The sequence below is a fragment of the Sus scrofa genome, chromosome 16, assembly GCF_054392235.1.
Source record: "Sus scrofa isolate SSC_HxYL_T2T_F1_AM1 chromosome 16, Sscrofa_HxYL_maternal_Yorkshire_Landrace_v2.0, whole genome shotgun sequence".
Lineage (NCBI taxonomy): Eukaryota > Metazoa > Chordata > Mammalia > Artiodactyla > Suidae > Sus > Sus scrofa.
This window is the reverse complement of record NC_139398.1, coordinates 55,526,364-55,550,377: the sequence shown is the minus strand read 5'-3', so window position 1 is coordinate 55,550,377 and position 24,014 is coordinate 55,526,364. Positions and strand designations below refer to the sequence as shown.

At 40.6% G+C, this 24,014-nt stretch overlaps 1 protein-coding gene and 1 long non-coding RNA gene across 3 annotated transcripts in view; both read right to left on the bottom strand.

The window, feature by feature from the left end:
- Positions 1-392: 392 nt before the first annotated feature.
- Positions 393-8,579, bottom strand: LOC106506514 (uncharacterized). 2 transcript variants are annotated; one of them, XR_014831462.1, is made up of 3 exons: positions 8,427-8,579; positions 7,128-7,221; positions 393-3,629 (listed from the first exon to the last, which is right to left on the bottom strand). It is a non-coding gene; the product is annotated as an uncharacterized LOC106506514 (long non-coding RNA). The 2 variants fall into 2 exon arrangements; XR_001301846.3 differs by lacking the exon at positions 393-3,629 and adding an exon at positions 6,332-6,621.
- A 12,068-nt stretch (positions 8,580-20,647) lies between these two features.
- Positions 20,648-24,014, bottom strand: part of CWC27 (CWC27 spliceosome associated cyclophilin) — a 246,333-nt gene continuing 242,966 nt past the window's right edge. The window contains 1 exon segment of the mRNA NM_001243923.1: positions 20,648-21,070. Within this exon segment, the coding sequence (NP_001230852.1) occupies positions 20,908-21,070 (163 nt within the window). The 3' untranslated portion in view covers positions 20,648-20,907.

Sequence of the window (24,014 nt, the reverse complement as noted above, 5' to 3'; positions counted from 1 at the left end):
CTGCAGGTGCGGCCACTTGTTAATAATAACAAACAAACAAAAAAAAAACTTTAAATTTAGAATATAATCAGATCTGCAGACAAGCTGCAGGGATTGTATAGAGAATTCCCACATACCCTCAGCTAGTGCCCCCTAATGTTCACATCCTACATTACTACGGTACATTTGGCACAGCTAAGAATTTAGCATTGGTATACTGAGCACTTCAACTTATATTGTAGCTGCCTCCTAACTGTAAACTCCTTGAAGCCAGGCCCTGTGGCCACTTAACTTATTTCTGACATATGCACAAAGTCGATGTTTACCATTGAGCACTGAATTGCTCTAAAACTAAAACAATATATATCAAATGAAAGAATAAGTACCTTAATTGCCTGCCTCAACACATCCCCTCAGTTTTAAGCCAACCTTTTATTGAACATACATGCATAAAAATGTGATCATAAATTACAGAGCTCAATGAATTTTTGCAAGTAAACACACATGTAATTATCACCCAGATCTTCAAATAGAACATTTCCTGCATCTTTCCTTTCCCCAGGAATCACCCAATGTACCCCTTCTGGTAACTACTGCCTTCCATTTTGATGTCTTGTATTGGCCTCAGTTTTATTTTAATAATGGGTTCACAATATCCCAGTGTATATCCCACTTTCACGTTGTTATCATATCCATGCATAATGGTTTGAATCTCTCTATTAAAAAATCCACTGCTTGATTAAAGGAAGTACAGTGAAGTAGATTTTTCCAACAGTTAAACAATGTCCATTGTCTTTGTAGTTTATACAGTCTCTGCACCCAGGTCCAGCTTCTGGTTGGGTGTACCCACTCTGGGCTGAAGGGCAATTCCAGTCTGACAACATCAGTCAGGCCAGTGTAGGAAGCAGGACATAAACCATTTTGGTTTCTGTTCCCTTAGAAACACATGGAACAAAATAGAGTTTGCCAAATGGAAATATACAAAACCACTGGGGAAATAAATGTTATTTTTAAGCTTCTAAGAGGCTATCGCAAATAACTGGGAGGAGAGTGGAAAGAATTCAAAAAGCAGGTGACCTGTCACAGGCAGAACACAGCAGGGTCAGCAAGTGCCTAGAGAATGCTGTGACTTGGAGAAAGAGATGCCGAGAGCCAGACCGAGACTGAACGCACTGGACAGGACGAGTACTAGCTGTGAAGGATTGGGCTTTTCCCCAGTCTTGTGAGAGAAAGATAGCCAAATGAAAACCATCCTCCAGAAATGGGGGAGCTTCCAGAATCCCTGAGTACTAAAAAAGGAGTAGAGTTGGAGATCTGAGGGCTGGTGGGTTTGTTGCTGGCAGGCATCCAGGACTGGAGCATTGCCCTCAGAAGGCTAGATCTCCTCTCCTCTTAGAGCAAATATCACCCTGTGCAGACACCATGGTGGCCTGTCTTTTGGGTGGAAACCATAGAGACCATGCAAGAGCATTAGAAGGAGGGTATGGCTGCATAATTAGTAGAGAGTGCTGCTCTAAAACGTGGACAGGGAGAGGGGCAGGCACCCCTTCTGGCTTCAGAGGGGAAAGAAAGCTGCCATGGCCTGTCTCTGTCCTCTTGAAGTTGTATCACTGCTTCATGCCTAGTTCTCAGATGGGCCAAGAATCAGTTACTTTGCAAAGTGTACGCCAGTTACACAAATTGCCTGCTCTGTGGTGTGTATTTGAATCAAGACAGAGTGTTGCCAGTGGGTCAATCTATCTTTCCTCACAGAGATAGCATTGAGAAAACTGGCTCCGAAGGAGACAGCGTTTGTGCCACACTTTCTCTCATAACGAGAAAACCTCCCAGACCAAGCAAAGAGGAAGATGCCAAGAGCTGGCTGTTGCTGCTTTTCCCTTGGGTTACAGACAGTTAGGACTCCAAGCATGGCAGGGACCTACAGTGTTTTGTTATTCACACAGCTAATAGGGTGGCATGCCCTTTCTAAACCAGACTAACAAACCAAATGAGAGTGCATAAGATCATCTGTTTAAAAAAAAAAAAAAAAAAAAAAAAAAAAAGGCGCCAGGAGACTGAATGTATTCTCTAACCACCAGTCTTTTTCCCTCTGTCCTCTTCTCCTACTATAATTTTCAGTCAAGGTGACTTACAGGAGATAGAAGTAGGCTTATGCAGGAGCTCAGAGAGAAGTTCTGGATGGCTCATGGGCTCTGCATATCCTTGCTATCTGGAATCTTAAAAAACATGACACCAGTCTCTCATAAAGTGGGACAGAGACTTCCCAGAGGGACTGATCAGAGCAAGGCAGAACATGCAATTGTGTCACTCTTCCTTCACTTAGGCCTAGTTCTTCTGTTATTTCTCTGATTTTTTTTTTTTTCAGTAAGAGAAAGACACAGAATTTCCCCAAATAGTAAGTTGGAACTTGTGATCAACAGAATTAAAATTAAGAATGTTTGACAACAATGTTCTGAAAATGATCAGCCACTTATCTTCAGGAGAGTTTTTCCCTTAGATGCCAGATCACTCCCTTCGTCTTGGCCTCTCTTTCTCAGTAAGGCAGTATGGGAGGCACATTCTCTGAGGGTAAGGTGCATCCTTTTCTGCCACCAGCTTCCACTGCAAGGCCTGTGATCTCCACTTCACAGCCACCACAACTCACTTTGCAGTCAGCTCCAAGCCTGGTTCTCCACCATCAGCAATATGGAAAAGGCAGAATTTTTCAAGTTTCCATCCCCCTTTAACTTATACTGGGCGAAGTTCTTAGTTTGCCTTTGCGGGCTCCACCAAATAGTATCCCAAGCCAACATGGCAATGGGTGCAGGGATGATGTACCTTCCACCTATATACCAGTGGAAACTGGAAACATTCTAGGTGTCCGTCAATAGAAATAATATTCAAGTATCTGATGGTACATCCACTAAGAGTCTTTCGGAACTTTACAGAAATGGTTGCTGAAAACTCATTTCTGCTACAATATTAAGTTAAAAAGGTAGTATACAAAATTATTTTCGACATGACTGCCACTGAGCAATGCTTGAAAATCTGTCGCAAATAAAGAGAAGAAAAGACTAGAAAGAAATGCATCAAAATTAACATTAACAGAGACTAAGCCTTCAGGGTGTGGCTCTGGTTGATTAATTTTCTCTTTATAATTTTCTGCCTTTTGAAATGAGGATATCGGGGAGTTCCTGTTGTGGCTCAGAGGTAATGAACCCAACTCCTGTCCATGAGGACGAGGGTTTGATACTCGGCCTTGTTCAGTGGGTTAAGGATGGGGCCTTGCTGTGAGCTGTGGTGTAGGTCACAGACGCGGTTTGGGTCCCACGTTGGTGTGGCTGTGGTTTAGGCCAGCAGCTGCAGCTCTCATTTGACCCCTAGCCTGGGAACTTCCACAGGCAGCAGGTGTGGCCACTGAAAAAAAAAAAAAAAAAAAAAAAAAAAAAAGTCCTACTTTTATAATTATGAAAAAAGGGAAAGAAAATCTTGAACTTTCGCATTTAACCAGTGAGCCAAAGCAATAAACAGCAGGGGCTCGGTGGCGGGGCACCGGGTGCTCTGGAGCCTGCGGGACGGGGTCCGGGACAGCTTCCAGGACATAGGAGCCTGCCCTGGCAGGAGCTTTCCAAGAGAAGTCTGTTTTATCTCTGAGCAGCGATGACGTCACCCTAGGAAAACCAGAAAATGCCAATTAATCACGAAGTCAGGACTAATCCCCGAAAAGAACTTGGGTTGCGGTGAGAAGAGAGGGTGCCCCAGACCCACGGTGACGTCAGTCACCTACGTGGGGCCCACGGTCTGGGCAGTCCAGTCTCCCCGCCCTCCGTTAGCCAACCTCCCGCGGGGTGCACTGCACAGGGGCGCATGCGCAGCAGTCACAGCGCCCCCCCCCCCCCCGCTGGCTGGCCACCTGCTTGCTGCCGCCTGGCTGCTCGCACCAGCCCGGGTTCACTCTGTACTGCGACCATTCTTGACTATCACCACGGTGGTGAGACAATTATTTGGCTGAGAGCTTGTCGTAGTATCAGAGCCCAAAAGGGTGAATTAGATCCTGGACTGTAATTGGAAGACACTTGGACAGAGAAGCTGTTCTTATTTGTAAAGTATACGGTTTTATTGCCGTCTGTTTTAATGAGATCTGTATTATAGTTACACATTCATGATTTTATTTTTTTTAAATTATTTTAACGATTTCAAACCATTGTTAGCACGCTTTGTCAGCCCATTGCTGGAGGACGGCAGGGCTCTGGGAGCCAGGGCCAGGGTGTAGGCTGACGTTCTCCACAGACCCTTGCATGCAGCTACAGCAGGAAAAACAGAAATGGGCGCCTAGCAGCATTGTGAAACAGGATTGCTGATCCCTGGAGAGGCCCTCTGAGGGATAATGAACCTTGGATCAGTTTTCCTTGGAGAAGGTCCTCACGTGGGTCTTGCTAAAAGCTGTCTGTGCCCTGGAGGTGAAAAAGTGATCCAAGGACTCTGGGGGTCGGGGGTAGGGGTGGGGTCTGAGATGTCAGTAACCTGACACTGAAACATGTTGCCCTTATGAATGGCTTTGTAAAATCTTCTAAAAAGAATTCTGGATAAGGTGACACACTCTTTTTAGGCTGGTTTAGCAAAGGACCTGAAGCATTTTAAGTGGGAAACTACTGAGCTCTGCTAAGAAGGAGATGCTGGGAAGAGTGCCCAGGAGCAGAAGGATTGAGGAATGTCTCCACCTTGCCTTCACAGAATTTCCTCTTACAGAAGATTCTTACAGTAACTTGGCCTTGTGGTCAATCTTGAAGGAGCTCCTGCTGGAGTCCCTGCAGCTCAGTGCCCCAGCTCCCCCATCCTTTGCTTGTTAACTATTTTGTCAGGCAAATATTAAACAGGGAACCACAGAGGCCTGTGTTCCTGTGGGCTGGATGTAGGCAAGTAGTCAGAACCTGGAGATGAATGGAGATAGAGCTAGAATTGGGGTCCAGGTGAGCAGTACTCATTCCCTTCCAAAATACCCACAAACACAAGTTGCCCTGCTGAGTTGTTTTCATCACAGCAAGACTTGCCACAATCAATTTTCCTTCTTTTCTTTTTTTTTTCCTTTCTCTTAGAAAACAAAGGTCTCACTAGGGTTGCTTTATGAACCTCAGTAGAGTCAGTGCTGCATCACTTTAGATTGCCTTGGCAGGGAGAAGGGTGTTTATCTGCTTTTGATCACTGCTGGAGTCTCAGGCCTTTAAATCTTTTGAACTTAGATCCACTGTTCCACATTAGCTGCTACTGATTCTACAGCCCTGGTGCTCTCGATTATATTTTTTTGGCTCAAATATGATGCCTTTTCTGTCTTTGGGCCCAAAGGGCTGGAGATGTGGAGGAGGGTTCCCAAGTTATAATCAGCAGCTTGAGTTCTTTGACCTGTTTGGAGCTCATGGTAACCAGAGTCAGCAACCAACAGGGTTTAGAAGCAACAGCAGCAGGTTTATGTAGCTCGGGAAAGATAGGGATGTTTGGCGGCTGCTAAAATCGGAGTTTCTCAACCTGGGGTTATCGTCAGAGTCACCAAGAAAGTTAAAATTAGAGATTTCCAGGGTTGGGAATGGGGCAGACATCTGTGTTTTTCAAAGCTCTTGGGTAATTCTGACATCAGACAAAGCAGGGCCTGCTGGTTTATGGCCTGGGCTACTGTGAATCAGAGGCAGCACTTAGCTTAGGCAACACTGTGTGTCTGAGGGTGGAGTTGGTGATCAGAAATGATGAGCTTCTCAGATACATTTGGTCCAGCTTCCCAAAATTAAAGCCTTACTCTTGGGGATGACCTTAAAACTTGGGGCTCAGGAGTCCCCATTGTGGTTCAGCGGGTTATGAACCTGACATAGTGATTCTGAGGATGCCTGTTTGGTCGCTGGCATTGCTCAGTGGTCTCTGCGGACAGGTTGCAGTCGTGGCTTGGATCTGGCGTTGTTGTGGGCATAGCTGTGGGCTGGCAGCTGCAGCTCCAATTCACCTCCTAGCCCATGAACTTCCATATGCTGCAGGTAAGGCTGTAAAAAGTGAAAACAAAACCCAAAAAAATCTTGGGACTCAAAGCTGAAGGGATCTGGGAAGAGGAAAGAAATACGTTCTTCTTGAGTGACTAGGAGGCAGAGGTTTGGAGGTCCTTAAGCCCAGGGGCTCAGGTCTAAGAACCACCAGTGGAGGGGGTATAGTACAGGAGAATCCAAGGTGGTTGCATAGCTCTGCAGAGCATCTACCCTCCTGGTTCCCAGATGGGCCAGCATGGAGAGGCCGTAAGTAAAAGCTTACGAGGAACTTTGTTAGACAGGGGTTCCAAACTAGTTATGCTTTGACTAAGGGTGGTAATGTTTGTAATAATCATTACTAAAACAAATGCGATTGTGGTTAGCATTTATTGAGCATCATGTGAAACCCTTTACAAGTATTAGCCAATTTAATCCCTCACGACAATCTTCTGAAGTAAACTACAGATGAGGAAACCAAAGCTCAGAGAATTTAGATGAATCATTTAATGATTCCCAGCTAGTCGGTGGCAGAGACTGAACTTGAACTTAAGCCTCTTGGATTCCTACGTATGAGCTCTTTTGATGTCAGATTTCCCATTTCAGAGGCCTCTTTAATCCTACACAGGAGCTTAAGACAAGTTGAAGAGCTGAGGTACTGCTGGTGAGAGAAGTTTAGAGAATGGATGAGAGTCGATGCTGAAAGGTATAAAGAGCAATTATTTTGAAAACGCATATATTACATATTTGGGATTGTTGTTTTAATGCCATTATTCATACTCTGAGATTTCCCTAGGTCCATGACATTCAAATCCACTTGAGTATTAGGTAGGGGCATAATAAACCAAATCAGTGAAACTGGAGAATGATTTTGTGGAACTATCTGTACCTTTCCAGAATCATTTAAAATGAAGCTGGTATAATTTTGCTAATTTAACCCTCACATTTTAGCAGTGTCTCTGAAGTGCTCACTAACTTTGTTTAAGAAGGAAGTTGGCAATGACTTGGAAACAGTGTTGTCCTTGTAACATGGGCTTGAGAGTCCAGTGAGGGAAGAGTAAAGGAAATGACAAAGCACCCTTTGGAGGACGATGACAGAAATCCACGTATGAAAATAATCACACCTTGGGGATCTTGGAGGGTCTGCAAACACCACTGATTACTCACCAGTTGTAAGGTCTCCCAGCATTAATCCATCTTGGCAGTGGGAAGGACATTACCAAATCACTACGTTGCCTGCTGGCTTCTTCCAAACTCCTGGCTGGAAAAGAAAACAAGTGAATATTCACTCTGGAAGATGGAATTGTTTCCTGTATGGAGTCTACCACATGGAAGTCCTTCAGGCAAGTAAACCAGGATTTGAAGTTTTATTTTTCTGTTGACCATGTTCCAACAAATTCTGAAGCATCTAAGTCCTATCTTGGAAGCAGTTTCCTTAGGTTTAACCAGACTCAAGCCAGGCCAGTGATCACCAAAGTTATTTTTTAGCCTTATATTTTAAACACTATGAAAATCTCAAACTTTGCCCCATCATGTTGGATGACAGGGGGGAAGAAAAAAACCTTGGTTCTTGAAGATGCTCTACCATTTTTAGGTCAGCACTTGATGGGATTGTCAGGAAAAAAAAAAAAAAAAAAAGCCCCTTACTAACTAATAAACTTCGGGAAATATTGAGTGTCTTGGATATTTAAAGAAATGAAAGAGAGAGGTGGGGTAAAGTATACACATTTTCACATTATACCTACAGAGAGGGTTTGCCCAGGAGCCAGAGGCAGATTATGGACCATATCAGAATGTCATCCAGAGAAATGATCTTCCCCTAGCTCAGTAGGTCATGAAGACCTCATTCTTAAACCTGGGACTATCCCTAGCCTGCAAAGAGACACTTCTGCCACTCTTACAGTTCATAGGCCTGGGAAAGTGTCTGTTTCACATCTTGCTGGGAGCAGGAGGCCACTGAATTGTAGGCCTTGTGAAGAGCCATCTTTCTCAAAGTGATGCAGATGGCTGGGGGCCAGAGGCAGGGGGCTCTGGTCCTGGAAAGTGATGTTCAGACGTCTCTTTAGTTATAGTAGACTCTGATCTATTTCCTGAACAAGCCATGGGCCTCTGCACTTCCGATGGAACATCATATGGCACAAGTCACAGTTTACTGTCTTGTAACTAAATCTACTAGCCTGTGCCCCAAGTTTTACAGAAAGACAAGTCTTTGACTGGAGGATTTGCTGTGGGAAACAGTGAGGTGGCTCAGTCATACAGAACAGACAATACTTTTAGCCTACACATGTTAAAGGCCTTGGCTCCAAAGCCCATTTTATCTCAGGGAGTGTTGACCAGATTCCTCAGAGCAAGAGTCTAAGAACAGAGTCCACAGAAAAGATCAACAGAACTGCTGGTAGGAAAGGGAGAAAGAGAGTCAGGATTAAGAGTGGGAAGAGATAATTCCAAGAAGGTAGTGTTACTGACCTTGTCCAGCTGGGCCCGGGCATGTGTTCTCTAGCCAGATGTCTCCCAGGCTGATAGAATGAGGCTGAGTTCAGTTCAGAAGCAAGGGAAGCTTTCTTCTTGGATCATAAGCTAGTGAAGTGGGAGGTAGTGTTCTCCAGCACACTCTCTCCCGTAACACACTGTGGGCGGGGCTGCTTTATAGGGCTCTCATCAGAGGGGGCTGAGTTCCTGTGAAGTGAGTGTTGCTGTTTAGGGTACACATCTCTGGCCATGGCTGGCCGCTGCCACCATCTTCAGTTGAGGCGTTGAGAGTTTCCACGTGGCCTGCCAAGTTGGGGTGTTGGCCCAGTGGTTTTGCACTGGGAACTCTAATCTTATGTGTTAGGTGCAAGGCCTCTGCACATGACCCACTATAGGCAAGTGAAACGAGACTAAATACTGAAGAAGAAGTTAGATCTTATAACCTGGAGTCCATCCTATTTTTTTCTGGGGACCCCAGTGGGCTTTGCTGGGAGCAGTAGATTTAAGTTTGGTAGGAAGAATATCATGAGTGATCTTTGAGAGATCACTTTTAGGACTCTAAGGAGCGTTCGGGCTGGGCTTACAAATGGAGATGGCTGACAGTGAAGGGGGAGAGAGGAAGGGCTGTTCTACACGGTTGTATTGCTGAGCATTGAACAAGGGCACCATATCTTAGAGGACATGCTCATCATAAGCAACTTAGGTTTGATTTTTGCTATGGTGATTTTTCCTGCAGATGTGGTGTGTCTTATTGGAAGAAAATTAGTGTTATCACAATTTTCTGATATGTGCAAGTTAAATGTCTTGGGGAATGGGTGCCTTTTTCAAATTCACACAAATGCATTGAATGGGCTAGCAATGACCCTGAAGAAAAAAGTGCATTCCATGTCATAGAAGATATTAAAGCAGTAGAATCCATGAAATATTCTAAAGAGAATCTGTTTATTTCTTACCCTTATCAATACTGTGGTTAAAATGGAGGAATACATGTTCATTGCAGCACTATTCACAACAGCCAAGACATGGAAACAACCTAAATGTCCAATGACAGATGACTGGCTTAAGAAGATGTGGTACATATACACAGTGGAATACTACTAAGCCATAAAAAGAACAAAATAATGCCAATTGCAGCAACATGGATGGAACCAGAGACTCTCATACTAAGTGAAGTAAGTCAGAAGAAGAATGACAAATACCATATAATATCACTTATATCTGGAACTTAATATATGGCAGACATGAACCTATCTACATAAAAGAAACAAACTCATGGACTTGGGGAACAGATTTGTGGTTGCCAAGGGGGGGGGGAGGGAGTGGGATAGACTGGGAATTTGGGTTTAGTATATGCAACCTGTTGCATTTGGAGTGGATAAGCAGTAAGATTCTGTTGTATAGCTCAAGGAACGATATCTGACCACTTGTGATGGAACATGATGTGGATAATGTAAAAAAAAAAAAACAACCAACCAAGAATGTATAAATATATGTATAACTGGGTTACTTTGCTTTATAGCAGAGAATGACAGAGCATTGTAAATCAACTGTAATTAAAAAAAGATGGTGGCATTGAAGTCTAGTATTTTTATGTGTGGGGGGTACTCACTGGAAATCAATCCTTCTCTCTTTTTTAACATAGAAGGACTTTATATGTTTTTAAAATTTCTAAGCGTTTTCTTTTGCAATCCTATTTTGCCTTAAACCCCTCCCCCACTAGGGAATGAGGCCATTTCCTGTGGTTGCTAGATAAGATTTGAAAGAGGCAGGAGAATGGATAAATGGGAAAAAATTACTTCTCAAGTCAAAACCACTTGGCTTGCATGTGAAACCCTTGATTGTTTCAAAGGCATCATTCAAAGCACAATAAAAGTAAATCTGACTTTTAATTGACACCTTAGGTAATAAAGGGTCTCTAATAAAATTCTTCCAATTTATTCTATATTATATCATTGGAAAAAGATTTAGGAGAATGAGTCGAGTTTAAGGCAAATGAAGCCCTAGTATTCCACCCCCCCCGCCCCAATCCACTATTCTTTTTTGTAGTGGAGTTAGTATTGCCAAAAAAGGGGTACCTGATTATATGTAGAGAACAAACTCTAATCTTGATGTTATGATGGGGGACATTTCACTGATTAACTTTTTGAAAAACTAGTTTGCTATCTACTAACTTTGAAGTATTTCTTACAAAAAGATGTCTGTGGGAAGGTTATAGTCAAACCCACTTGGATAAATCACCCATTGTTTCGGTGAACCCAACTATTTTTTTTTTCTATCTGATAAATAACTCACTTAGCCTTGAAGCACTACAAAGACTTACTGAGATCATTAATTACGTTTTTCCTTCATGTAAACATTGTGTTCGAGAAGAGCCATAGTGGGCAGTGCAGTGAATTGAAAACAGGTGAGCTCTTCTTGTCTTCTGGGCTTCTAGGTTGACTGCATAGGTGTACTTGACTTTATGCCGCTTCTATGAAAAATTCTACATATCACAGAACACAGTGAATTTAGGAGCTTATTACATAAAGGAATAATTAAGGGATGTGTAAGAAATTTTTAGGTCTTTATTTATTTATTTATTTATTTTTACCATTTTATGTTTGCATGTCGAGTAAGTTCTTTTCATTCTCCAGCTTTCTGCTTTAGGCATGCTTTTAGCATGTAAGTCTGATTTACAGAAAACAGGCATCAGAATTCATTGGGGGAGCTTGTTAAAAATCAAACAAAATACCCCAACAGATTCTTGGGCTTCCTCCCCAGATCAACGGACTTGTCATTTCTGAGGCCTGGGAAACTGATTTTAGCAAGTTTCCTGACCCTTCCACCTCCTCCAGGGTGATTTGGAAACACATTAATACATTTATGGTCTCACATTCTGTGTTGTTTCTCTGGTAGAGGGAGGAGGAAGGGAGAGAGAGAGAGAAATAGAAAAATAGATTCTCAGTTTTCTTCCAAACCATGAACAAAGAGTAACTTCTTTTGAATGTTCTTTCCTTGTTGAAATGAATAAGGCATCAGTTGAAGAAACCTGGGTGTGTTTGTAAAGGGCACACTGCTGGTTGTGTGGGCTGATAAGCCTGGGGCTGAAAATATTTGAAACTGCAAATTTGCAAAACCATGAACTGCATGCATATTTAGAATATTTTTTTTTAATAAGCGGGAGCACGCTATCATATAACTATCATAGTCTGAATCCTAGTAAATTGGAATTTGTGACTATTTATAAATGTAACCTTGATTCTTGTCAAATAAGATGTTTGGAATTTTTTAAAAAATCTGCAAAATATTCAAACCAAGAGTCAAACATTCCAAGGTTTCATAAATTAAGGATTTTCAAAAAATATAAATTCTTGAATTCAGCCATTAATTTTGCCTGTTAACAGGCTTTTATAATGCTAATCTAGGTAATAGAGGTACTATATAATTTCTCTTAATCTCATGTAATTTATTCATACTTGTATACATCTTAGTTTATATTACATGCTGTATAAAAGCAAATGTCATTAAAATAATTGTCTTAGATTTTTTTCACTGAAGTTGTGTCTCCCTGACAACCTGAATCTAACATTCTCAACCCTCTGATGGAACTGGATCTCAACAGAAATAAGTTTTGGTGGCTCCAGAGTGAATAGGAACCTTACATGAGAGTTGATTTGTGGTCTCTGAGTTCCCTCCACCTGTGGGCCTGGCTGTGGGCTCTGGGCTCTGGATGGAGGTTGAGGGGAGAGGTCTCTCGGGGATTCCGTCTTGGTTTACTACTGTGGTGTGGCTGACGGCAGCTGCTTTCCCAAGCTTGGAGGCTTCCAGCCTTGGGGTGAAGTGCAGTTTCACTCCCTCGTATAACCCATCATGACTTCCTGTTCTTTTTCTGTAATGTTTTTCAGATCCACTCCTTCCTGTTGCTTCCCCAAGCCTGATTCTGGTCCAGGCTCTAATTACCTCACACACACCTGCACTCTCCTAACATCCTCTTTCCTGTCTACAAGTCTTCCTCTCACCAATTTTTTTTCTTCACATAGTTGTTAGAATCCTCTTCCTTAAGTATCATTTCCATCACACTCCTCCTCCAGCAGCTCCCAGTTGCATCAAATCCAAGCTACAGGTCCTGTGCTCCAAAGCCCCCTCTCATTGCCTGGACCATATCTCCTTTACAGCTGGACTCCACTCCAGCCAAGCAAATGTCCTGACACTATGTCTATACACTGCTACAACATCTGGTTAATTCAGTCAACTCTGTCAAATCTTCAGTTAATCATCTGGATGTTTTGTCTACAAGACGCCAAACATCTGGATTGACTGAAGAAATCCACTATGTTGATGGAGGTGTTTTTTAGCTGAATTGACCAGATGTTTTGGCATTAGGTGAGACACATCACTGTCTCCTACATTTGTCTTAATGGCTTGTCTGCATAACGTTCCCTCCACCTGGAACATGACCTGTCTCCTCAATGCCATGTTCTCGCTTCCTTCCAAATTATGGTCAGAATTCCCTCCACTAAAAGCAGTTCTAGATTAATGTCACAAAACCACAATCTTGGGACATTCTAGCACTCAGTTTATATATATATATATATATATATATATATATATATATATATATATATATTTTTTTTTTTTTTACAACTGAAATCAGTGTTTTTGTTTTGGGGTATTATCTTCCTCCTCTACCTACTGGATTATAATCTCTGTAAGTACATATGTGGTTTTGTAAAACAATATGGTTTGTATAGTGAGAAGCATGTTTGTCTGGTGATCAGCCGAAACTCTGGATTCAGTCTTCTTTTAAATTCCAGCTGCTCTGCTTCCTGTGTGACCTGGACAAATTATTTAACTTTGCTAAGCCTCAAGCCTTCTCCTCATTTGTAAAGTGGAGATAATAATAGAGCCTACCTCATAGAGATGTTTATAAGGATTAAGAGAGTTAATACGGATAAAGGGCTTAGAAGAGTGTCTGACATAAAGTAAGTGTCCATTAAATGTTAGTTGTATCATTATAGGCTTTGTAAAAGCTTGGCGTTCTTGTTTATTCTTTCTTTCAACCGTGACAGCTAGGTAGGTAAGGGGGCTGTTACTCTTCTGATGTGAGAGAGGAGAAGACAGTTGTTAAGCGGTTATACCATTTTCCTGTTAAATTGGTTGCAGGTCTGAAGCCTTATAGCCATAGTACATATTGGCCCTTGGTTCTTTCTTAGGAGTTAGAATATTGCTTTCTATAAAAAGCAGATCCTCAAGGAAGCCATAGGTATAAGTATGTTTTCCTATAGACCAGAGATTTCCTCAAAATGGTCTTTGGATCCATGCTTACCTGTGACAAAGTGTCTTAAGTTAGAATGAGAAAAAGATACTGTGTAGTAGAAAGTTAAATTTGTTCACATTAGAGTTGTTTCTGAACTGAGGTTATATCCTTCCTTCATTTTTAGTGTAACAGTGTCCTAACTTTATGAAATGATGGTAATATTAAGTGATAAAATATGGAGTAACCCTATATTGGATCCTTTCTTGGGGGGGGAGGGACATGGTGCTTTATGAATTCATTCAGCAAATATTTACTAAGTGTCTACTCTTTGCTAGGCTACTAGTCACAGGATCAATAGTAAACAAAACTGACAAAAATCCTTGTCCTCATGGAGGATTTTTGATGGTGGGAGAAGGATGGTAAACTATAAATGAGTAATTAACATTTCTAAGGCTCGGTTTCCTTATCTGTAAAAGGATACCAAGAGTCTATACCTACTTCATAGGGTTGTTTGTAAGAGTTAAATAAATTCATAAGGCGAGGTGCTTAGTTTACAGTGCCATTGAGTGTAACTAGGGTGGGGATGGTTTGCACTTTTAAAGTAGAGTGGTTTATGTAGGGCTTATTGAGAAATTGCCTTTTGAACAGACTTGAAGAAGCTGCAGGAGTTGGATGTTTGATCATGTGGGGAATGAATGTTCCAGGTCAAGGAACCGGCCAGTGCGGAGCACCTGAGATGGACTGCACCTAGCTCCTTTGATGGTGTGGCAGGTGCAGAGAGCAATGGGGCATGTAGTAGGGAGAAGGTCAGAGATAGCGAGGAGGGTGTGGTGATTATCCAGAGCCTTCTAGGCCATTGTAGGGATGTGGGCTTTTGTTGTGAATGAAATAGGGAGCCATTGAAGGGTTTTTTTTGTTGTTGTTCTTGTTTGTTTTTTGTTTTTGCTTTTTAGGCTGTACCCGCAGCACATGAAATTTTCCAGGCTAGGGGTCAAATTGGAGGTACAGCTGTGCCGGCATATGCCAGCCACACCAGATCAGAGCTGCGTCTGTGACCTACACCACAGCTCAGGGCAACACTGGATCCTTGACCCACTGAGCGAGGCCAGGGATCAAACCTGCATCATCATGGGTACTAGTCGGGTTCATTACTGCTGAGCCACAACAGGAACTTCCTGAAGGTTTTTTTTTTTTTAAATTTTTTAAAATTAAAGCGTAGATGATTTAGTGTTCCTTCAGTTTCTGCTGTACAGCAAAGTGACCCAGCCACCCATACACACACACGTTCTTTTTTTTTTTTTTTTTTTTTTTAATTTTTCGTCATGTTCTAACCGAGAAGACTGGACACAGGTCCCTGTGCTGTAGCAGGACCCATCACCCATCTGTTCTAAATGTAACAGTCTTCATCTACCTACTCCAAACTCCTCATCCATCCCTCTCTCCCCATCCCTCCTGGCAAACACAAGTCTGTCCTCCATGACCATGATCTGTTCATTGGAGAGTTTTGAGCAGAGAAGTATAAAATGTGATGTATGTTTTAAAAGGTTTCACTTGGCTGCTATGTTGTTAATAAATTTGGGGTTGCACAGGTGAAAGCAGGGGGTCTAGTTATTGTGATTTTATAGCAGCCCACGTGGAAGTTGATGGTCCCTTTGACTACCAGGGTGGTAGTAGTGGAAAGTGGTAAATAATGGTGAAATTCTGGGTATTTTTTGAAGGTGGAGCCAACAGATTATCATAACACACTGAATATGGGGTGTGAGATAAAGACGGGAATCCAAACTATTTGGCTTAAGCAACTGGAAAGATGGCATTGTCAGTGGTGAAGATTGCAAAATCTGTAGATGAAGCAGGTCTGTTGGAGGCAGGGCTAGGAAGTGTAAATGATTTCAATTTCGGACATGTCAGGTTTGATGGGACATGAAATCCCCATGATGGACATTAGTAAGCTTCACTCTGAAATGGACCTGGGTCCTGGGTTTCACATAATAGCAATGTGTAACTTTTCTAAATTAATTAAAAAAATCACTTTTTGAATTTTTTGGCTGCTTGGAGATAGTAGCCATTCTTTTTTTTTTTTTTTTTTGTGGCTTTTTAGGGCTGCACCTGTGGCATATGGAAGTTCCCAGACTATGGGTTGAATTGAAGACTATGGGTTGAGTTGTAGGCTGGCAGCCTACAACACAGCCACCAGCAGCTTGGCATCTAAGCTGCATCTGTGATCTACACCACAGCTCATGGCAATGCCAGATCCTTAACCCACTGAGCAAGACCAGGGATCAAACCCACATCCTTATGGATTCTAGTCGGGTTTGTTACTGCTGAGCCACAACAGGAGGTCACAGTACCCATTCATAATTAGTCTTTTCATTTATACCAATAATAGAGTTAAACTTGAGAACAGAGATAAAGTGATTACATTTCTCTTACCCTAAATAAAATATTTCCTCAAAATACTTAAAGAACAATTTATGCACATCACACAAAAACATAACTCACAAATTTTAAGTTTATTCATAACTGTTGAGAACTAGCCATAGAATATATGCTAGGCATTTATTTTCTATGCATGATGCCCTTTATTTCAAACCTGTGGTCATTAAAGCATTTGAATAATAAAACTTCAACTAATTAGAAAATAAATGGGAAAGTCACTTGAGTTTTCTGCTCTCAAAATTATTCTGGTTATTAAAAAGTGCTGGGAGTATAGCAGTCATTATAATTTTTGATTAAAATTTTTTAATTTTTGGCATCATGAGAATGAGAAAACACCAGTTTTCTTAAAGACTAACACCTTCTGTTTGACTGTGTTGTGAATAAAGCCTCCTGAAGATGATTTTGCTGATCAAGTAACATGAATTAATAGCATGATCTAACCTTAAAGGAATAATCCCCAGCAGATGTGGAAGAGAGAGACTGGATTCCTGTCTGCATTTCATTTAGAAGCCAGTCTTCCCTCCAGGTAGGATTCTCCATCCCTAATTCAAAATACCTTCCAAAAAATTAAATGATGAATTTGTACATTTTCACTTATAAGGAATAATTCAAAGAAATACAATTATATTTCTTTCCTTTCTTCCCCTTCTGTCTCTCCTCCCCCCGCCCCCCCGCCATGAGATTTGGACTAAATTGAGGCAAGAACATGAGCAGAGGGAAAAATAAGTGTGAGCCAAGTGACTTTGGAAAACGTCATTAACAGAGAATCTAAAGATACAAACTAGTCATAAAAAGCATGGGGTATATAGATGTTGCTACAACCTAGAAGTTCACCAAAATGTGAAGTTATCACCTAAAATAGAAATACTATTGAAGATTGTGATCTTGGAAAAAGTTTAAACACATTTGTGAGTTCTTTAGTACCAGTATAAGAGTTACTATGTAAACTTTTAGCTAGCAATGAAACAGAATGGGAAAAATAACCAGTTGTATCCTGGAGCTAACTTTGGTGGCTTAAAATCAGCCATGGTGAGAGTATTTACGCTACAGAAATTGGCAAATGCTGCAAATCAGGGCTTTTCTTGCTTTCCTTTTTTTTCTTTTTTAAGGGAGCCAGTTTAGTAGTGCACCACTGAAAATAACTCTACACAGGGATTAGCAGAGCCCGTAGCACCTGTGACAAAGATGTTCACATGTGGTCTGTCAAAGAAGATTTTGGGGAATAAATGAGTATTCTTTCTATAAGCAGGGGACTTCTAATATCTATCTTACTAAGATGTGGTGTTTTATCATTTCTCTAGGAATTAAAATTTCATCAAATGCTTATTAGAAAGGATATCTCTAAAATATGACTCCTTTTTCATTTTTCATTAAAAGCTGAAAGAAGAAAGATAAAATATACGTGGGAGAGGAAAACCTCCTGGTTTTAAGTAAGCAGAAGTGCTATCATCTGATAAATTGCATAGAGTTATTGGAAAAAGATTCAAAGCCATAGAGAAACCAGACTTTCTTTCTTTCCCTCTTTCCTTTCTTTTCTTTTCTTTCTTTCTTTCTTTCTTTTTTTTTGTGAATGGCTGTTAAAGAATGTAACCCCTCTTAACTTCTCTACACCCCATACATACAAATTGCTTATACTGATACAACCCTCAATGGTAACTCACTTCACACATCCATTTTCTTTCTTGTTATCGCCAAGATTAAACAGCTTGTTGGGGCAATATTCTGCATTTATCTAACCTTTTCCATTCAGGCCACAGTGATACAACAGAAAAGGTTTATGTACCTCACACGTCAGATCCTATCAAGAGACTTGGTAGTGACAGTGTGATAAGGACACCATAGCTTATTGAACTTGTTCTAAAAACAACAGCAGCAAACCACTCATCTCCTCACACTTTTTTAATGACCTTGTTCTATGGTGTCCCCATTTTTAGATGCAGCAGCTGTACGACTGCATGGCCTCAGAGCATACAGAGAGCTGAGGGCATGTGATAACGTGTGTTTTGATATTATACCATTAAAAATTCTAGTGAGATCTGCATTTCTTCAATTATCTATTGAGAAAGGAGAGGTCTAGGGTTAGTTTTAACTTTCACCTTTCTGACAGCTTCAACCAAAGTGAAAAAATGGCTTGTCGGAAAATGAGAAAGTGACATTTTCAGAAGATGTTTTCTCTTTGCTCTCCAGAATGCCCAGCATTGCCAGAGACCATGAACTAGAAGTCTAACAGACTTCACTGTTTCAGGATAAGATTGCCAAGGCAAACACATAGAGAAAAATAACCCCCCAAATACAAAATCAGAATGAACTTTATGAAAGTGAATTTTCTTACGTGTTTCCTCTCTTTTTGTCTTTGCCCTGATTTTTTTTTTTGTAATTCACATGGCCAAACACATTCCTCTAACATTTTCAAAGACTTTACTACAAGCACATTTAATACCATATGTAACAGATACTTTAACTATGTTTTTTAAAAAATTGTTATTGCTCCTATTCAGTTAAATTTAAAATGGGTTTTATTATCATGGTGAAATTCCGATAAGATTCTCATCTCTGTAGAATTTCAGATCTTTCTGCTCGTTGTAATTAAAGAAGGATAAACAGTCAGCCAACCTGTTTTAATTTTGTCATTCAGTTATTTTCTTAAACCTACCAATATTATTTTTCTGCTTGTGTCCTGGAAGCCTGCGGTTCCCTCTTTTCTTGGCATAATACCATGCTGGTTAGGGTGGTCACATTCTTGGAGGAATGGTAGAGAAACCTATGGGGTACTTCAATTCAGACAGACCCAGTGGTAATACTTTTCATAAATAACCAACTAAGACTTTGTGAGTTTTGCTTTGTGATGATCTGTAATGTGATGATATCACATTGGTCAGGGAAAGACAGGGCATATTTCCAAACACTGGCTTATCTTTTGGTGGCTGTGCATCTATTTCCCAGAAGAGCTTTATCATTTCTCTCTTCCTTTTTGAAACTTTCTCCTACTTATGAACAAAAAAGAGAAGGGGGGGGGTCCTTCTGTCTTCTCACCTGGGGTTCTAGGTATGACCATAAAGAATAAATTATGAAATAATCAGGCATACCAAAATGTACATAGAATAATATACATGAGGATTGACTACCCAACATCTATCTTAAGAAATAAAACATTGCAAACATAAGTGGAACCCTATGTATTCCTTCTGCTTCCTCAGATGTAACCACTATTTTTATATGTTTTTTTGTCTTTTTTTTTTTAGGGCCACAGCTGTGGCATATGGAAATGCCAAGGCTAGGGGTTGAATTAGAACTGTAGCTGCTGGCCTACACCACAGCCACAGCAGCACCAGATCTGAGCCACATATGTGACCTACACCACAGCTCATGGCAACACAGATCCTTAACCCACTGAGTGAGGCCAGGAATCGAACCCACGTCCTCATGGATACTAGTCGGGTTCATTACCTCAGAGCCACGATGGGAACTCCTATATGTTTTTATACCTGGAAACAATGCATGTGTATATCCTTAGGCAATATATAATGCTGAGTGGCATGTTTTAAATTTTATATAGGAGGTATCCTTTTCTTCACATAATTTTTAAGATAAACAAATACACATAGCTCTGGTTGTTTATCTTCACCACTTACAAAGTGTTCCATAGCATGGATATACAATAACTTACTTATCCACTCTTTGGTTGCTGCTTCAATGTATATTTAGTATAGGTCTCCTTGAGCAACATATGAGAATTTTCTTAGGGAGCAGACGTAGGATTAGACATACTGGATCATTGTATACGAACATCATTAACTTCACTAGCTATTGCCAGTCTCCAAAGACCTAATCGCCAGGAATCTCTTTATCAAGCCCTCTGTGATCAAAGTTTCACATTCAGTAGTCTGGATGGAGGGCAATGGTGCTGAGTGGGATGGCAAGAATTTATATTTCTAGCATGTCCCTAAGTGATGCTGCTGCCACTGTAGTGTAGTATTGGAGAGCAAGTGCTATAAAGAAAGCCTATTGGATTCCATCCCAGAAGAGCTGATGAGACGTTATCTGAAAAATCATGGCTGGTGAGGTTTTACTAGGTAACTGAAAGTTAAGCTGTGGTATAATTTTGGCATTTAGATTATATAAAAAAAAAACCTGATTAAGTAGCACAGACAATATATAGTAAATAACCAGCATGACTGATTCTCATAAAAGGCTAAATTCTTAATGAGTTCCATTGCTGGGAGGGGACCTTTGCATGTGCTCGGCTGATGTTACTTAGCGTGTCAGTGTGTGGACTGCATCAGTTAAACCCAGGCATTGGCATCGATGCAGGTGTGAATGTTCCGTAAGATTTAAGGCTATTGAGTCTTACTGATGTAGCTACTTTTAAATATTTATATGCAAAACAAAACATCAATCTTTAATTTACAATTGTATTTCAAAGTTAGCACTGTGGTAATAGAATGCCAAGGAGATTTCACTAAAATACTCTTTCTGTAAGAACTTCTTATAAAGAATCTTGAAAATGAAGCCTTCAAATATTTTAGGATAAAAAGTAAAAGCAAACTGAAAGTAAAGTGATTTTATTTCAGATTTAGCAATATAAAAGGTTAATTAGAAAAAAAAAAACACGTACCAGTGACCAAAAGCATTTGTGTATGTCATTCCATAATTTACATAACAAGATAATTGTTTTTCAAAACCAGACAACAGGTTCAAGAAGAGTTCTTTTCACACCCTTAAGTGATGCTTTTGGGAAAAATGGCTGTTATAAGGCCATTTATTGCAGGCACATTTCCAGCTAGTTCTGATTATCATTACTCCATTTTATCTTCTTTCTTTTTTCTCTCTCATCAGCTTTTTGCTTTCTTCCCTTCTTCTTTTATTCACTGGATTCCGAGGATCATAGATTTCAAATGTGTCTGAGTCTTGCATGCTTGCGTCTTTCACTTTTCTGCTTTTATCCTCAAACTGAAGTACATGCGACATCCTAAAGGAGGAGAGAGATGGTTCACTGTCTTTGGCATGAGAACTGAAAGTAGAAATTTTGTACTACATGATCCTTGGAATAATGAACCAAAAGGGTACAAAACACCAAGATGGGCTTATTGTTTACTGGTGCTTATACTGCATGGAAACCACTTAAATCTGAAAAACATGTCTGGAGTTTGTTTTGTTGGTTTGTATTTCTAGTAGTGAGTCCCTTTGTCTCAGACTTCACTTGAGGTTCCTTCCCTGATGGGAGGTTAAAAAAGTTCCACCCAGTTCAACTAAACTCAGAACACTCCGCCAGCTTCCTTTATAGAGCATACTTGCTTAGCCAGGGTGCGGAGCAAATCTGACAATAAACCAGCCCCATCTGATTTTTTTTGTTTTCAGTAGCTTTCGAGTGTAGAGAATGTGATCAGAAAATTCCTGTTCAAATGGTGCTATGTCTCCCTTTTCTGAGGAGTTGTTGCATTTAAAAACCTTTTTGTATTAAAAACAAACTAAACTTTTGGCCCAGCTCCGTGAACTGATTTCCTCCTCTTACTGTTGATTACAACAATTCGAACCACCCTGCTTTCCTACTTTATCAAATGCTTACTGGTCTTAAGGTATCAACATGTGCTTGAATCCTAAGTGGTCATAAGCTGGCTATGCTTAGCAGCAGGGAAATACGTAAGTGATTAGCTCTGCCCCTGTTAGGAAGTGTTGGGAATAAACAGAGAAGTCCAAAAACCAGACTCTAGGGCAGCTGAATGGATTTGGGAAGAGAAAAGTTCAGTTTTAATATATAAACAAACCTACTAAGTCTTTTCCCACTAGTTGTTTAAGCAATTTTTAAAATAGGCGTACCCGGCACTTTTCTTTATCGTGGCAGATAGGGCTAAATTGCCTAAAGGATTAACACTCCCTACATGCCAGTTGTAACTTTCAGAAACCCAAATATTACAGTGATTTCTTTTCGCTGTATAAAGCGGAGATTGAGCAATAGGTACCAGCAGAGACCCCCCATCCTTTCTTCCTGCACTGCCACACATGCTGAGTGATGTTTACTGAAGTTAAAAATTCCCATGGATATACTTAGACCTTGAAGAATCCTAAAAAGATTTTGGGAGGGAAATGTTCCAATATTAGTGGTACCATAGTTGTGAGGGGCTCAGTAGAGTTGATTGTTCACCAGGGTTGATAAATTACCACAATTCCCACCCCCTTCCATCCCAGAAAAGCTTATTGAATGCAGTGAGTACTAGTGGTATAATTATGTGGGTGACCTAGAGTCTACTTAATTTGCTAATTGAGCTAAAGCACATTTGCATTCCTATACTTTATTATTAATAATATTTATATCAGATTTCATAATATGCAGCATAACACATGGGAATTGCTGACTTTTTATACTTCCATGGCTTTAACCTAGGAGACAACCTTATTTAGAAAAGGCATCCTAGGATTCTTGCTTACTTGGAGTCCTCAGAGTTTGATTTTCTTGTGCTTGTCTACACTGTTTAAGTATTATCCTCAGAGAATAAAACAATCCCAAACTCCCAGCAAAAAGCTAATTATTCTCCAGCCATGGCAGCAAGTTAACCACTAAAACCAGACTGAATCAGTCAAACAGGATTTAATCAATTAATGATAACTCTCTTAGGCCAAAATGATCAGTGATAACTCACTTCAGTAAATACACCTCTGAAAGCCAACTAATCAGTGACAGCCTCATGCTTTTGAAAGTTGGCCAATCAGTGGCAGACTCACTCCACTGCACATACTTCTGAAAGACTGCCAATCACCAACTGGCTCTCCTGAATAATGGTGCTTCTGAAGCTGTTGCCAATCCCTAAACAATCCCTGATCCCCCAACTCCACATAAGATTTGCAACCTGCTTTGCTCAGAGACTGTGTCTAAAAGCAAGCTCGTCTTACTTAAGTAACAAATCAAGGTTTTTGTTTTTTGTTTTTAAGATATTGAGAGGTGGTCTTTTCTTTGATACGCCTCACAATCTGTGCAGTAGAATGCACTCTTCAGAAATTTTAAGTGTATTACCATGGATGAGGACTAAGTTTAAAAGCGTGGCAAGACTGTCCTGTTAAAAGTACACAGGTCATGGGGAGGCCAGACCCCTACACTGTATTTCGGCAGGTGCTCTGTAGCTTTCCAAATTTCTTGTGCTGATGCCTAAGCCCAAAGCAGAAAATAGCTGGGGTCATATGCTCTATAAAACAGTTTTATCCAATATTCCTATATTGACATAAAAACTATTTTAGTTAACTTATTAATAACTTTCTATATTCACCTTTTTTTTTTTTTTTTTGTCTTTTTGCCATTTCTTGGGCCGCTCCCGCGGCATATGGAGGTTCCCAGGCTAGGGGTTGAATCGAAGCTGTAGCCGCCGGCCTAAACCAGAGCCACAACAACTCAGGATCTGAGCCGAGTATGCAACCCACACCACAGCTCACGGCAACACCAGATCCTTAACCCACTGAGCAAGGCCAGGGATCGAACCTGCAACCTCAAGGTTCCTAGTCGGATTCGTTAACCACTGAGCCACGACAACGACGGGAACTACCACATTCTTCTATTTTAAAAATTATCTCTTTCTCTGCCCCAAAATACAGATAGGTTTTTTTTTCTAGTATCCATTTCTAATAGGGACTGTCCATGTTTCAAAAATGACTTTACCAGAATTTGTCAAATAATAAAAGGCGTCTTCTTCCTTTCTATGCCATGAGAGAACTTTGCAACTATTGAATTTAGTTGGTTCTGGTATAAGAGATGAAATCGATACATGTGAACAACAGCACAAAGTCCACAAAAAGAAATAGATTTTCCTACAAATCTGAAAAAACACAAAGCTGTAAATTAAAGTAGCTGTCTTTTTCAACCATTTGTTTCATATACCACTGCACTAAATAAGCCAACATTTTGATTAATAACAAGCCTAAACCCA